General features: G+C 60.4%; 1 protein-coding gene and 2 pseudogenes across 9 annotated transcripts in view; all 3 read right to left on the bottom strand.

The window, feature by feature from the left end:
• Window positions 1-5911: 5911 nt before the first annotated feature.
• The window catches only part of RXRA (retinoid X receptor alpha), a 119778-nt gene continuing 110986 nt past the window's right edge, over window positions 5912-14703 (bottom strand). For all 7 annotated transcript variants that reach the window (XM_033238620.1, XM_033238623.1, XM_033238621.1 and 4 more), the window contains 2 exons: window positions 12598-12703; window positions 5912-10032 (listed from right to left, as the gene is read on the bottom strand). In XM_033238620.1, the coding sequence (XP_033094511.1) occupies window positions 9885-10032; window positions 12598-12703 (254 nt within the window). In that variant the 3' untranslated portion in view covers window positions 5912-9884. The remainder of the gene's footprint in view (window positions 10033-12597; window positions 12704-14703) is intronic.
• On the bottom strand, window positions 5914-8318 carry LOC117099287 (annotated as a pseudogene). Its single transcript, XR_004443742.1, has 3 exons — window positions 8306-8318; window positions 7926-7996; window positions 5914-7081 (listed from the first exon to the last, which is right to left on the bottom strand). The product of XR_004443742.1 is annotated as an uncharacterized LOC117099287 (transcript).
• On the bottom strand, window positions 5914-9217 carry LOC117099192 (annotated as a pseudogene). The gene has a single exon (XR_004443733.1). The product of XR_004443733.1 is annotated as an uncharacterized LOC117099192 (transcript).

Raw genomic sequence — 14703 nt, forward strand, 5'->3', positions numbered from 1 at the left:
ACTGTTTAGTAAGAGCTCAACCCTGGTGTGACCTTCCTGAGTTTCACAACACAATGCTCACTGTGACTCTCACCCAGGCCACGAGGGAGACTGAGGCTGGGGAGGGAAGTGCTTTTGCCCATGGTCCTCCAACTGGGCATGGACCTCAGGCCTGGTTTTCTAACTTTCACACTGGGGTAGGTGGGGTTCCACTGCTCCCCAGATGGGCTGGGCAGGCATTGGAAGCTACTGGCGCAAGGATAGGGGAGGATGAAGGCCCTGTCCAGCCTCTTGCCCCTGAGGATGGAGCTCCCTCTTCTTCATGGGCCCTGGGACCTGTCACTCTGTCACTGAAGCGGGTTCCACTGCATCAGTGTCACCCTGGGGGCAGCGGGGAGGTGTCTGAATCCTTGGGGATTCAGCTCCAGGGGCCCGGTCTTTCAGGGCCTTCTGCTCTGGTGTAGTAGGTAAGAGTCCCTCAGGACAGGGCCTGGGCCAGAGGGAGAGGGGCAAGGAGGTAGGGAGGAGGGAAGGAGGGAGGAAGGGAGGAGAAAGGGAGGAAGGAAGGAGGGAGGGGGAAGGAAGAAGGAAGGGGGGAAGAAGGATGGGGGAAGGAAGAAGGAAGGAGGGAGGGAAGGGGAAGGAAGAAAGAGGGAGGGGAAGGAAGGGAGGTGGGAAGGAGGGACAGAGGAAGGGAGAAGGAGGGAGGAGAGGGGGGAAGAAAGAAGGGAGGGAGGAAGGAAGGAGGGAGAACGGAGGGGGGAGGGAGGAAGGGGGGAGGGAGAAGGAGAAGGGAGGGAGGTGGAAGGAGGGATGGGGGAAGGAAGAAGGGAGGGGAAAGGAAGGGAGGTGGGAAGGAGGAAGGAGGGAGGGAAAAGAAAGGGAGGTGGGAAGGAGAAAAGAGGGAGGGAGGAAGAGGAGGGAAGAAGGAGGGAGGGGAAAGGAGGGAGGGGTAAGGAAGGGGGGAGGGAAAGGGAAGAAAGGGAGGGGGGAAAGAGGGATGTAGGAAGGAGAAAGGAGGGAAGAAGGAGGGAGGGGGAAGGAAGGAGGGAAGAAGGAGGGAGGGGGAAGGAAGGAGGGAGGAAGGAGGGAGGGAAGGGAAGGAAGAAAGAGGAAGGGAAGAGGGGAGGGAGAGAGAAGGAAGAAGGAAGGTGGTAAGGAGGGTGGATGGCAGAAGGAAGGAAGGAAAGAGGGAGGGGAAGGAAAAAGGAAGGAGGGAAGGGTAAGGAAGAAGGAAGGTGGGAAGAAGGATGGGGGAAGGAAGGAGGGAGGGTGAAGAAGGATGGAAAGAGAAGAGGAAAGGAGAAGGGAGGGAGGGGGGAAAGAAGAGAGGAGGAAGGAAGGAGGGAGGGGGAAGAAGGAGGATGGGAGTGGGGAAGGAAGGAGGAAGGAAGGATAGAGGTAGGAAGAAGGTAGGAGAAGGGGGAAGGAAGGAGGGAAAGGGTAGGGAGGTAGGGAGGGGAGAGGAAGGAGGGAGGGAGAAAAGAAAGAGGGAGAAGGGGGAAGGAAGGACGGAGGGGAAAGGAGGGAGGGGGGAAGGGAGGTAGAAGGGGGAAGGAAGGAGGGAGGGGTGAAGGGGGAAGGAGGGAGGGGGAAGGAAGGAGAAAGAAGGGAAGGAGGGAGGAAGGATGAAAGAGGGAGGAAGGAGGGAGGGATGGGGAAGGATGGAAGGAGGGATGGGGGAAGGATGGAGGGAGGGATGGGGAAGGATGGAGGGAGGAAGGAGGGAGGAAGGGGAAAGAAGCAAGCGAGAAGGAGGGAGGGAAGGGGAAGGAGGGAGGGAGGGGGGAAAGAGGGAAGGGGAAGGAAGGAGGGAGGGGGAAGGAAGGAGCAAGGAGGTAGGGAGGAGGGAAGGAAGGAAGGAGGGAGGAAAGAAGGAAGGAGACGGGGGAAGGAAGGAGGAAGTGGGGAAGGAGGGAGGGAGGAAAAAAGAAGAGAGAAGGGGGAAGGAAGGAGGGAGGGGGGAAGGAGTGAGAACGAAGGAAGACCACTGAGTCTCCTCTCTGTGCTTCCCAAATGCCCCCACTGACCCACACAGGGGTCTCTGCCCTGCCCTTGGACCTCAAGGGCTCCATTCCTCACCTTGGAGGGCACCATGATACCTGACCTTCCCCATCCCCCATAATGGGAAAAGCCACGTCATGGATCCCAGGCCCTGGAACCTCGGCCCACCGTCCTGTGTTTCTCGAGGTGGACCCTGGGTCAAATCTCCAAGGGTTCCTGCTCTCCACCCTTTGCTCAGGGAACAAAGTCACCTGGCCTCCTCCACTGATACCCTCTTCACACCAAAAGAAAGGAGGAAGTGGCTGCTTCCTCCTAAAGCATTTTCTGGGTGACCAAGGCCCTGGTCACAACAGCCCTGGAAAATGGGGAGTTTGTCCTCACTTTGGAGGTGGGGAGATGGGGAAACTGAGGCTCAGAGAGGGCAGGACCCGCCTCCCTCCCTCCCTGCACCTGCTGCAGGCCAAGCCTACCTGGCACCCAGTATGGCTGTGAGCCCAGCTTCCCGAACAGCTGACCACCGAGGCATCTTGGTGAAACTGGGATGAAGCTGGCTCCTGACTGGACCGCCTGCTGCAGTGAGCAGGGGTATGGCTGGGTGGCGGAGTGCCCAGCTGATTCTAACTCCCAGTAATTAACCCCGCTGCCGGAAGCCACTGTGGCCCCCACGGGCCTGGAGGAGCAGGAAGGGACTGGAGGACCCGCGCTGTCCCAGCGTCGCCAGCAGGGGGCAGGGCTGCCTCACGCCGTGGGCACCACAGCGGGCGCCGGGGCATCTGTCCTTGAGGGCCCTTGGGTATCTAATCAGCTCCTTCATAACCGAGAGGGTGGGATGGGGCCTGGTCCTGCCTCGGCCTCCCTTTGGGCAAACTCCTTCCTCTCAGGGCCTCTGTGAGCTGTGGGGACACAGCCCCACAGGGGCTGCGGGTTCCCTCGGGGCATCTTTGCAGAGGGGGCTCGCTGCAGAAAGGCAGGTAGAAAATGCCAGACTTAATGGTCTGCCCGCCCCGATGCTGTCTGAGTCCCTGCCGGGGGGGGGCAGCTGTGCCCATCTGAGAATCCGGGGGACTGGGCTGCAGGCTCTATGTGGCCCTTCCCGACGTCTCCACGCCCCAGCCCCTTCCTCCTGAGGCCCTGAGACTCCCCTGACCTCCTCTGCTCACCCGGGTGCAGCTGTCTTCGGGCACAGCGATGACCCTCCTCCGCCCTGAGTGTGCACTGCCTGCACACAGTGCAGGGGCTGCCCCGTTCTCTCAGGATGTGCTCTCAGGATGCACCCCATTCCCCATGCCTGCCCTTCCTCCCATTACGCTGGCTGCTGGCTGATGGCAGAGACAGAAGCACAGGGAGCTCAGCAGCACCCATCCAGGAGCCATGTGTCCCTGCCCCCACCGCAGGTGCCTGAGCCCCTGCCCCTCCCTCACCTCTCAGTTCACAAACCTCCAGCCCACGCTGGCTCGCTGTTGCTGCCTGAGCGTGCTGGTGAGGAACTTATCAAGCCCAGCATCTCTGGTCCAGAGGGACAGCCCTGGGCAAGAGTCGCCGTGGCAACCAGATGCCACAGGGAGGCCCAAAGTTGGGTTGTCCTGCAATGCCATGCCAGCCGGCAGCCTGGAGTTTCTGCCTGGCTGGTGGGAGCACGAGGAGGTGTTCATGTCCCTGGAGGGGCACCGAACTCCCCCCACGCTCACCCCAGGAAGTCCCATAGTAACGCCCTGCCCCATTATTAAAACCAGCACCAAGGCCCTGGGAACCCGTGGGGAACTTCCCCTTCCTGGGGTTCTCCCAGAGCCCGAGGGCTCTGTGTCCTGCACCCACATACCTGAGCTTTCCCTTTTTGTCCCTGCGCCCTGGCCTGAGAACTCCGAGGGCTCACTCACCCCAAGGACGGGTGTCCGTGGAGGCTGTGCCCAGAGTCCAGGGGACCACCAGGGCACAGAGCCAGGTTCCAACCGCTGGTGTCTCACACAGCAGCACTCAGCCATGTGCGCACATGTGCAGCAGGACGGGAGGCCCCTCAACAGGGAGGCCACAACCCAGCTCCAGAGGTCCCAGGGTCAACCCCTTTTCCAGACCATGAAAGAGGCCCACATGCTTCATGCGTGTAAGATTATATGCAGAGAACATGGGTGGGCCAGAAGACCCAGGAGGCCAGGTCGGCAGAGGGCTGTGCCGATGAAGAGGAAGCAGGTGGGCACTTCGAGGACTCTGCCCTCCCTCAGGGTCCATTCACACTTGGGCCCCTCTGGAGAAGCCCAGGCTGGTCTTGGTGGGCAGAGCCGAGGCCCTGGCAGAGGAGGGTGTGCAGCCCGGGGAGCCTCCTCTGGATCCGCAGCTGGGACCCAGAGCGGCTCCTAAGATGGCAAAGTGAGTCCAGACTCCAGTGGCACCCACCATTCAGCCACAGTTGAGGGCCAGGGAGTGGTCCAGAGTTTCAGGGCACAGCCGCCACTCCCAGGAAGAGGGAGAATGTTGGTGTGGGGTCCTGACTCCACCAAGGGAGGCTGGCTCAGCCCCGCCCCCACGACCCCCACTGCTCTGTCGATCCTTTCAGGGCTGAGTGCAAGCGTGTATATTCATGAGTGTCAGTGTTTGTGCACAGGAGCATGTATGGGTGTGTGCATGGGATTATTGGTGTACATATGAAAGCATGTATGTGTGCACGGGAGCGTGCATGGGTGTGTACGTGTGTGCACAGGAGCATGTATGGGTGTGTGTGCATGGGGGTGTGTATGGGTGTGGGCATGAGCAGGTGTGGGTGTGTGCGCATGGGATTATTGGTGTACATATGAAAGCATGTATGTGTGCACGGCAGCGTGCATGGGTGTGTACGTGTGTGTGCATGGGAATATGGGTTTGTGCATGGGAGTCCATATGGGTGTGTGGGGGGTGTACGGGTGTGTGTGCATGGGAGTGTGGGAATGTGTATGGGAGTGTAGGTGTGTGCGTGGGAGTGTGGGTGTGTGCATGGGAGTGTGCACGGGAGTGTATGGATGTGCTTGCGAGTGTGGATGCATGGGAGTGTGTATGGGTGCGTGCATATGAAAGTGTGTATGAGTGGTTGCACGGGCACGCATGCGTGTGCACGTGGGAGCAGTTGTGCATGGGTATGCATGCCAAAGCATGTGTGCGAGCATGTGATGTGTGCATGCATATGAATGGGTGCAAGGGTGCATGTGAGCATGTCTGTGCAGGTGTTTGAGCATGCAAGTGTGTGTGTGTGCTCACGAGGGGAGTGCCATCAGGAAGCCCCTGCCCTTCAGGTGGCAGGCCCTTCCATTTTAATTCTCACCCGGGAGCCACCCTTGCTTTGGGTACAGGCCTCACGGCCCTCTGCCCACCACCACAGGGCAGGACCTGGACCCTCAGAGCCCCACTCCCCATCTTCAGTGTGGTGCCTCTTGTGGAGGGTGCCTGGCTGGACATAGGTGCATGAGAGGGCCCCGGGCACCACCACTAAACCTCAGGCCAGGAGCAGCCCAGCCCCAGACAGCATGGAGACAGAGGGCATTTATCACAGTAGACAGTGTAGATGGGGCATCATTAATTTGTTATTATGGGGGCAGTTGGGTGACATCGTATGTTCCCTGGCCCTCTGGATTCACCTCCTGCCCACCAGGCCAGCATGGCTGCAGAGGTGTGGATGCTTAGGCAGCCCGGTGAGGGACAAGTGGGAACACTCGCACTCTGCAGGTACCCACAGGCCCAGTGCCCGTGGCTGCTGACAGACACCCTCGTGGAGGCCCCAGCCCCCTGCCCCTTGGAGGAGCAGCAGAGCCCAGTGGACAGGGAGAGAACTCCCAGAATGTGGCCCACAGAGGACGCCGGCCTTGCCGCACAGGACCAGCGGGTGGGGTGGAAGGGAGAGCGGGCTGGTGGGGACTGATGGCGGGCACCCCCGCCCCAGACAAAAACATCCCCACACAAAACAAACGAACTGAATGGCGATGTATTTTAAACGCTCATATTTTGTTTCTCCTCTCACGTTTCTTCCTTTGCATGTTTCTTTTCGACAATTCTAATGTCACTGTCCATCAAACCCTGGCACCTGCGGCCACGATGTTTCAGAGACAATCGTACGGGGAAGCGTTTCACAGTCAGTCGCAGGAAGGCCGGCAACAGGACGCAACAGAGTGAGGCTTTAAAAATTACTCGAAAGGGGAAGAAAACCCTTGAAAGCCTCAGGCCCACCCTCCTGCCCCCAAGGAAGACACCCCTATTGCGGCGGTTTCCTCCTAAGCCTCGCCGCCGTCACAGGAGCCCTCTCCTCTGCCATCGTCCATCCTGGCGTTTCTCGCACGAAGCTTTCACCTCAATCTCTAGAAGCAGAGAAACAAAACAGTCCCAGCCCTCCCCCCGCCATATCCAAGTATACATGAGGGATAAAATTACATTTGTACAAAAATAGATTTTTTTTTTTTTTACCTTTCCAGATGCTTTAGACATTTTCTCTTATCTTACTCTCTTATGGATCTGTCATCCTCTCTAAAGTATTAGCTATGCGTCCCAGCTAAGGCATTGCTAAGGATTGGGAACGGCTAAAGCTGTCTGCTCCAAAGCATCTTAAAATAGATGCATCTCCTGCCTTGAGATATTCATTCGAACCCGGATTTCACCAAAGGAGGGTCCTTATGTACTTGCTTACACGAAGCAAATTTATAGGAAAACAGGGGCAATGTCTTGATTAAAAATAAACACAAAACACTGGTAACCGCTCCGCCTCTCCTGCGTGGCACTCGCGTGCGGCTCTCTCCACACGCATCTCTGTACAGCACATACATGTTTACACCACACACCCGCGTGCACGGGCACCAGGTCACGCACCCCAACGCCACGACAGAGACACCAGCCGACTACCCACAGGCTGCACATTCTGGCAGGACCCTCCTGGGTGCCCCATGGGGAGGGGCTGGGGGCCATCTCCAGCACTGCCACCAGGCCACCAGCCCAGAATTCTTGGGGAACACCGTGCTTGGAAAACCGAAGGTCAGGGCTCTTTCCCAGAGGTCGTATGCTTCCGGGGTGTGGAGGGCCAGTGGCTGACACAGGCCCCAGGGTGGAAGGTCCCGGCAGGCCAGCTTCCAAGCGTGCCCGACGCAGCCTAGGGGAGCCCAGCTCTGTGGCATCTTCACTCCTCAGCCCAGGAGCACCATCTGAACGGCAAAGCCGGAAGGTGACCAGCTGAGGCGCCTGCCTGAAGCTGCCGGAGTGCCCCTGGGGGCCCAGGAAGCAGCCGCTGGGAAGGGGGGGGCCCTGCTGGGAAGCCGTTTCATCCAGCCGGGCCAAGGCGGGGACAGGCACAGGTGGCTAATGAGCTGATGTTAGTGCTATCTTTAGAAAATTAAAGATTGTCCCACCAAAAATAATAATTACCAAAAAATCACCTTAATTGAACCGGATTGGTAATAGTACTATACAGGTCTGGTTAAACAGAAACTCTACCTCTACTCAGTGATGAGCCACACTCCCCACGCGTCACCTTTTCAAACCCACAGCACTGTCTGCACAACCACAAGGCCGATGAGAAAGGGGCAAGAAGAGCCCAGGACACGTGGAGCGGTGGGTAAGGCTGCTGGGGCCAGGGAGGCCGGGTTCTGCTTTCAGGGGTTGGCAGCCCGGGGCGGGGGGGCTTCAGTGCTTTACATCCAGCCAGCTAGCCAGTGCCGGAAACGACCAAGTTCCCAAGAAGAAGCCAACCCCCCATCATGAAGGCCCGTCCCTGGGCTTCTTCCTCTGGAGCCGCGGGCATTCCCAAGGGTCCGGGCACGGATGGGTGGGCGCTGGCTGCAGAAGGCACCAGGTGTTGGCGTTGGGTCTTTCACGCTCCCACCACTGGGGCCCCTAGAGTGCCTGCACCCTCCTGCCGTTTCCACCACGTCCCCCAGGGGCGGCTGTGGCTTCCTGGCAGTGCCTGGGAGGGGCCCAGCTGGCCAGGGACCCGGTACAGGTGTGAGGCTCAACACTCTGCCTCGGGATGGTGGATTGGGCAGGGGGCCGCCTCTGGGGATCCACGACGCTGAAAGGCAGGGGTGGAGGGGGGCAGGAAGGAGGCAGGGGTGGAGGGGGACAGGAAGGAGAGGCTTGTGGAGTCTCTGACAGCCTCTGTCTCGGGCACAGACTCAGCTGCAGGCTCCACCCCGGTGCCTCAGCTCAGCTCTGGCTGGGAGATCCAGGAAGGAAAAGAATGGACACTTTCTTCCCCACCGAGACTGGAAAACTGCCTCTCCGAGCCACTGCCTCCCAGTCCAACCTCCTAGGCAGCTCCCTTCCCCAGTGAGGAAGCCCCATGCTCCAGGCGGGCTAAGACTTCGGAGAAGGCACCCACTCCCCCGCGTCATTCCTAGACTGCTCCCGGGAAGACAAGACCCCCCTCCTGTATCCCCCCATCCATCCCCTGTTCAGGCACCTGCGACTGACAAAGGCTGGGTCCACGGGACTGAGGCATGAACAGGAAAAGTACTCAGGCCAAAGGGGAGGGCCTTCCAGTGCAAAAGAGGCGAGTTCAACCTGAGAGGGTCCCCACACCACCAGAGCCCGGGGGCAGAGCCTGTGGGAGGAGCGCCGGGCCGCACGGGGCTGAGCCCCCACCACCTTCAACCAGAGCAGACATTCAGTGAGGCTCCCAAGTAAGGCTCTGGGTGAACAACGCTATCCGGAGACACCACCAGGCTGGGTGGTCCCACCAGGGCCTGCGTGTGGCCCAGGCCCGAGGGCGCTGCAACTCAGGGTTCTCAGATTCCAAGAGTCTTTCAGACACAACTGGCAGCCAGAGAGAAAGCCTGAGCGGGGGTCCCACCGATGCCCCCACAGAGCCACTCCAGGCCGCGGAGCATCTGCCCCACCCACGAGGCTCCCAGTTCCTGAGCCCCTCTGTCTCCAGGCCACCTGCCCCCTCTGAGGGAAACCAACAGGCCACCCTCCTCCCCTCCCATCCCCGCGGGCCTCACGGATGGATGCAGGTCAGCAGAGCCCTGTGCCTCCAGCAAGGCCAGTGAGGTGGTGACACCCTACTCGCCCGAGCCGGGGCCAGCCCTGCAGGAACCAAGGACAAGCCTCGGCCCAGCCCTCAGAGCAAGAAGACTCAGGCTGGGGAGGGGCCAGGGCACTCCGGTCTGAACAGGGAGCCGGGAGTCTGAAACCAGGACACCAAAGCAGAGAGAAAACTGAGGGGTGGTGAGTGACCCCTGTCCCTGCAGCCTGGAGGTGGCCCCAAAACCCTGCACAGAGGGTGGCTCATGTTCTCATTGGCTCAAGGGCAAAACCGTGAGTTATCTTTGGAAAAAGGGGCTACTTCCCCCTCACTCAGAGCACAGGGCAGCCTGCTGGCCCCACGAGTCCCCTCTCATCCCCGAGGCGGCTGAGGTCTTTGCTGACGACACACCAGCCTGCGCCCCCAGCTGTCCCCTCCTCCTGATGAGGGGGAACCTGCCACAGGCTGGCCAGGCACCAGTATTCAGAGCAGATGAAGATGTCACTCGACAGGAGGGCCACACGGAAATTCTGAAAACCAGCATCGATAAACAGCAACGGAAACAAAAGCCCCATTCCCAACTCCTGCAGCTCCAGGGCTGGGGCCCGAAGACCCTGTGAGTCGCCCAAGCTCCGTGGGGTGTGGCAGGGCGTCCGGAGAGCCCAGTGGGAAGGCGCCTGGCTGGGCTCACCACGCTAGTTCTTGCCACGCAGGCTGCTGCCTCAGGAAAGCCACTGCCCTGGGCCACAGACAAGTAGTAACAGAAATAAGGAGGGTGACAACACATCTCTTAGGCAGAGCAGTGACAGGCTGTGCCCCAAAGTCCAAACAGGCCAGGCAGAGAAGGGCAGGGACAGGGCTCAGGCTGAGAAGAGCAGCTGGCGTCCAGGCAGGGTGGCCAGACCGGGTGGGCGCAAAGGATGGGCCCGCAGGCCTAAGTCATTTGGTGCGGCGCCTCCAGCATCTCCATGAGGAAGGTGTCAATGGGCGTGTCCCCAATGAGCTTGAAGAAGAAGAGATGTTCCAGGCACTTGAGCCCGATGGAGCGCAGAGCCGGCAGGCGGAGCAACAGCTTGGCGAACCTGCAGGGAACGGGTCTGGTGAGGGCCAGGCAAGGGGCAGGGGCAGTTCTGTCCTGGCACCTGGAGGCCTCCCTGGGGTTGGGGCTGTGTGTGAGAACCCAACCCATCCGAGGCTGGTCTGTAGCCCCGGATCTGCCTGTGCCAAGCCTCCAGAAGGAAGGAGGGGAGGCTAGAAGGAAACAGGGGCAGTGGCATCCCAGAGCCAGGAGAGAGTGAAGGGGGATCCCTGGGGCCGAGGACGGAGATGAAGGGCCAGGGGCCAGAGAGCGGCTGGCTAGGGCAGGCTGAATAGCTCTTTGTAAAGAAGTGAAAAATTGTGGGCAGCTGGGCATGATGGCTCACACTTGTAATCTCAGCACTTTTTGAGAGGCCGAGGTGGGAGGATGGCTGGAGGCCAGGAGTTCGAGACCAGCCTGGGCAATGCAGTGAGACCCTGTCTCTACAAAAGAACAAGAGAAAAACAGAAGCCAGGCGTGGTGGTGCATAATGCCTGTACGGAGGACCACTTGAGCCCAGGCTGAGGCTGCAGTGAGCTACGATCGCACCACTGCACTCCAGCCTCGGTGACACAGCGAGACGCTGTCTCTTAAAAAATGGAAAAATGGGCCGGGCGCAGTGGCTCAAGCCTGTAATCCCAGCACTTTGGGAGGCCGAGACGGGCGGATCACAAGGTCAGGAGATGGAGACCATCCTGGCTAACACGGTGAAACCCCATCTCTACTAAAAAAAAAAACAAAAAAACTAGCCGGGCATGGTGGTGGGCGCCTGTAGTCCCAGCTACTTGGGAGGCTGAGGCAGGAGAATGGTGTAAACCCGGGAGGCGGAGCTTGCAGTGAGCTGAGATCCTGCCACTGCACTCCAGCCTGGACGACAGAGCGAGACTCCATCTCAAAAAAAAAAAAAAAGGAAAAATGTGGGCCATGACAGCCAGGAGCGGGTGTGAGGTCAGCAATGCATCTGGCTGCAGCAGCCATCGCAGCAAGAGACTGCGGGGCCTGTCAGGGACAGGGCTGCTGAGCACATTGGTGAGTCGCAGGGAACAGGCAGGGCACATGGTGGGTAACCAGGAAGTCAAAGGGCATCAGGCGGGGGAGGGGGAGTCAGCTGCACCCCCACTGCAGGTGGAGCCGGGCCTGACTTGGGAGCTGTGTACTGGGGCAAGCCCCTTTCCATACAGCGTCAGCACCCTGAGTGCCTCCCACAGCACCTCGTGCAGGGCTGTGGGCCTCAGACCAGGGCCACCCCTTCCCCAGAAATAGCTCTGCTGGTGTTGGGCACAGCCTGGTCAGAGAAGGCTGGCGGGGGAGGGAGCGAGCACGGGTTGTTCCTCAGGGCCTGGCCCACCCCTGGGGAGTTTCCTGGGGCAGGGACCAGCGGGCTGGCAGAGAGGGAGAGGGGGATGTCTGGGGCTCTGGGAAGAGGGATGGCAGGGCCAGGCATGAGGGCAGCAGCTGCCGCTGAGGACAGGGTGCTATGGGGACGGGACCAGGTGTTCCTTCTGGCTGGCCGTGTCTGCCCCAAGGCCCCTGTGCACGGCCTAAGTGTCTCCACACGGCCCCTCCAGGGCCTGCAGGGCCTCATTAATTATTAACGAAGTCTCCCTTTCAGGGAAAAGCTCTGTGGTTGGTTGCCTCACAGTCCTTGTTTTAAAGGCAAAAACAGCGCAGAGGCTGGAGTCAGGCCAGAGAACAAGCTGTTTTCTGCTGAGCTGGCGAGATGGGCCAGGGCAGAAAGCCAGGAAAAACAAGCCGCCTGCCACCCCCTCCTGTCCTCGTCCTCCGGGAAGTTTCACTTTAAACCAAGCCAGATGAGGGCTGAGCAGGCAGCGGGGACACGGTTAACTGTGTATGTGCTGGTGGCAGGAGGGCCTGGGTGTCCTATGAGGTCTGCTGGGCCCCACCTCCCCCAACCCCCCACCCACAGGCTGAGGATCAAGAGGCCAGGAGATGCCCCTTGAGAGAGAAGAGGCAGAATCTGGAGAGCTGACTTTGAAACCGAGGAATCCACAAATGTTTCTCTTCCTGGACACCTACTGTGCACCCAGCACTGTGGACTCAGAAACGAGAGAACCCCAGCCCTTCTAGGGCCCACAGCCGGGCAGGGGAGAAAGATGAGCTCTGCGTGTGGGCCATGGCTGCCTATTCTGTACACACTTGTAGAGAGTGTTTAGTATGTGTGGGCATCTGGCCATCCACTCTACACATGCTTGTGAAGTACCTACTGTGTGCTGGTGTCGCCGGACCTCTGGTGGTTCTGCTTGGCAGGGGAGCGCAGTGGGGGCTGAAGCACAGGCTTCATCTACCTACTTGACAAAGACAAGCACCTACTATGCGCCAGGTGTGAAGTAATCCTTCCGGTGGGGATATAGCGTGAGCCTGTGGGGTGTGCCTGCCACAGCCCACTGGCCTGGAGGACCTCCCGCTGCCTGCTCAGGACCTGCTGGCACGGGCTGGGCCTGGGGAGGGTGCCACCTTCTCATTCACACAAAACAGCCTTGCAGCAAGGTGGGGGCTCTGGAGACAAGAGCCCAGGTCTGGGGTGTGTGTGGGACAGGGCGGGACCCACCTTCCCGGCTGCTCTGGGTACTTGTGCTTGCAGTAGGCCTCCAGGGACGCGTAGACCTTCTCCCTTAGTGCCTCCACCTCGGCTGGGTTCGAGAGCCCCTTAGAGTCTGAAAGGAGGAGAGGCTACGGGTCAGAACCCTCACCTCGGTGTGTTGCAGGCACCTGCCCCCAGGACCCAGGCTTGTGTGGGGTCTCCCAAGCTGCCCCACCATGGGCAGAGCAGGTGGTGTGAGGGACGCTGCTGGACACGCCCCCGCCCGCTCTCCCAGAGTCTGGTGGCAGGGGGATGACTGTGGAATCCATGGCCAGGCCAGGCTGCTCTGGGTCCAAGCTCGGCTCTGCCACTTGCCAGCCATGTGACCTTGGGTCAATTATTTGACCTCCAGAGACTTGGTTTCCCCATCGATAAAGTGTCAGGAATCTGCTGCCTTCCAGCCGCCATGGGAACTGGGAGAGACAATGGAGGCCTCTGCTACCCTTGGGTCCCAGCCCCATGACACGGATGGGAGCTGTCACTGCTGCCCCCAGGAGCACCCAGACCCTGAGGAAAACCATCCTCGGCACGCTCGCGGAGCGCTGAGCTCGACCCAGACTCGAGAGCCCAGAGTGAACAGAGGCTGAGACTGCAGCCACCAAACACCTCCAAGGCCAAGGGACCCCATGTGAATGCCACCTTGGCCCGTGTCCTGGGGCTCCCTGGCAATGTGTCTGGCTCCCTGAGCTGCCTCAGCTCCAGCCGGTCTCCTCACCCTCCCTGCCAGCCTGTGCCTTGGTCTCCTCGCCATCCCTGCAAGCCTGTGCCTAGACCCTGCTTGTGCCAATCTCACCCTCCCTGCAAGCCCATGCCCCGGTCCCGCTGGTGCCCCAGCTCTAGCAACCAGACCACACAGGACCTGAATGGGGATTCCTTGGGCCAGGCCGAGCCGTGGCATGACTCAGCCGCTGAGCTGGCAGGATTATGGCCCGGATGCACAGCCTGGGTGATAAAACGTCCCTGGAAACAAGCTCCCCCCACAAGAAGATGCCCGTCTCCATCCCGGCCCGGTCCCTCAGAGCCAGGTCTGACAAAGGGCAAGGTCAGGGCCAGGAGCCAAGAGGGCTCCATTCCCTCCACCACGGCCCAGGTGAGCTCCCCACGGCAGCCCCAAACCTCTCCCTCCACACCCCAGCCGCCCGCCCCTATCGCAATGAGCTGAGTTTCCAAACACAGAAATCCATAGCTCCCTCCCAGCTGGAACCCCTTGGGACTTGGCTGCCTGTGGCCCCAAGAGAAAACCCAGCCTTAGCAAGACTTTCAAGACCCTGCCTGGGCTGCCCCCACCAGTCCACCCCACCTCCGTGCCTCCTATTCCCCTGACCCCTAACTTTCAGCTCCCAGAGGAAGTGGCCCACACCCTCGACCCACCGTGCTCCTGTCCTCATGTGCCAGGGACACCTGCTGGTGGGCGTGACCCTCTAAATCCCAAGCTCTGGGCAGGCAAGCCCTACGCAGCAGCGTGAAGAGCCCGCCCATGGCCGGCAGGGTGCCAAGCAAACAGGCACGTGTCAGCATTTGGGCAAAGGAGTAGCACCTGGGAGGCTTTTCAAGCCGAGAACCCAGAGGCTGGAGAAGAGCCGTCGGCCACAGGCTTGTGCCCAGCTCCAGCCCCACAGCCCCAAGCCCTGCTCTCCTCAACCACAGGGGCCCAGCCCCAGAAACACCCTGGACCCGAGGCTCAGGGATGAGGTTGGTCGTCTCTGAACACCTGGCAGGCCTGGACCCATCCCCACCCCATCCCCAGCCTGCAGGGCTCGGGGCTCCCAAACTTCAGCACTGGAAGTTCACAACCACAGCCGGCCACTTCCGGAGTCTGGATTCTGATGCACAATGGTGAACGCTGCGAACCGGGGAGCCCAGACAGCACCACCAAGCCCCTCATGACAGGTGCCTTGCTGGGTCCCCCTGTGCCCAGGGGCCACGCTCCCTTGGTGGGCCCTCAAGGTGAGCAGAAGGCAGCATGGCCACACTTCCACTGGGAGGGGAGCACGCTGAGCTCAAGGAGAGCGGGAGTTGGCCTCATGTGCAGCCACAGCCAAGAGGTGCAGCCGGGAGGAGGCCCAGGTGCCT

The sequence above is a fragment of the Trachypithecus francoisi genome, unplaced genomic scaffold, assembly GCF_009764315.1.
Source record: "Trachypithecus francoisi isolate TF-2019V2 unplaced genomic scaffold, Tfra_2.0 Lachesis_group16, whole genome shotgun sequence".
Classification (NCBI taxonomy): Eukaryota; Metazoa; Chordata; class Mammalia; order Primates; family Cercopithecidae; genus Trachypithecus; species Trachypithecus francoisi.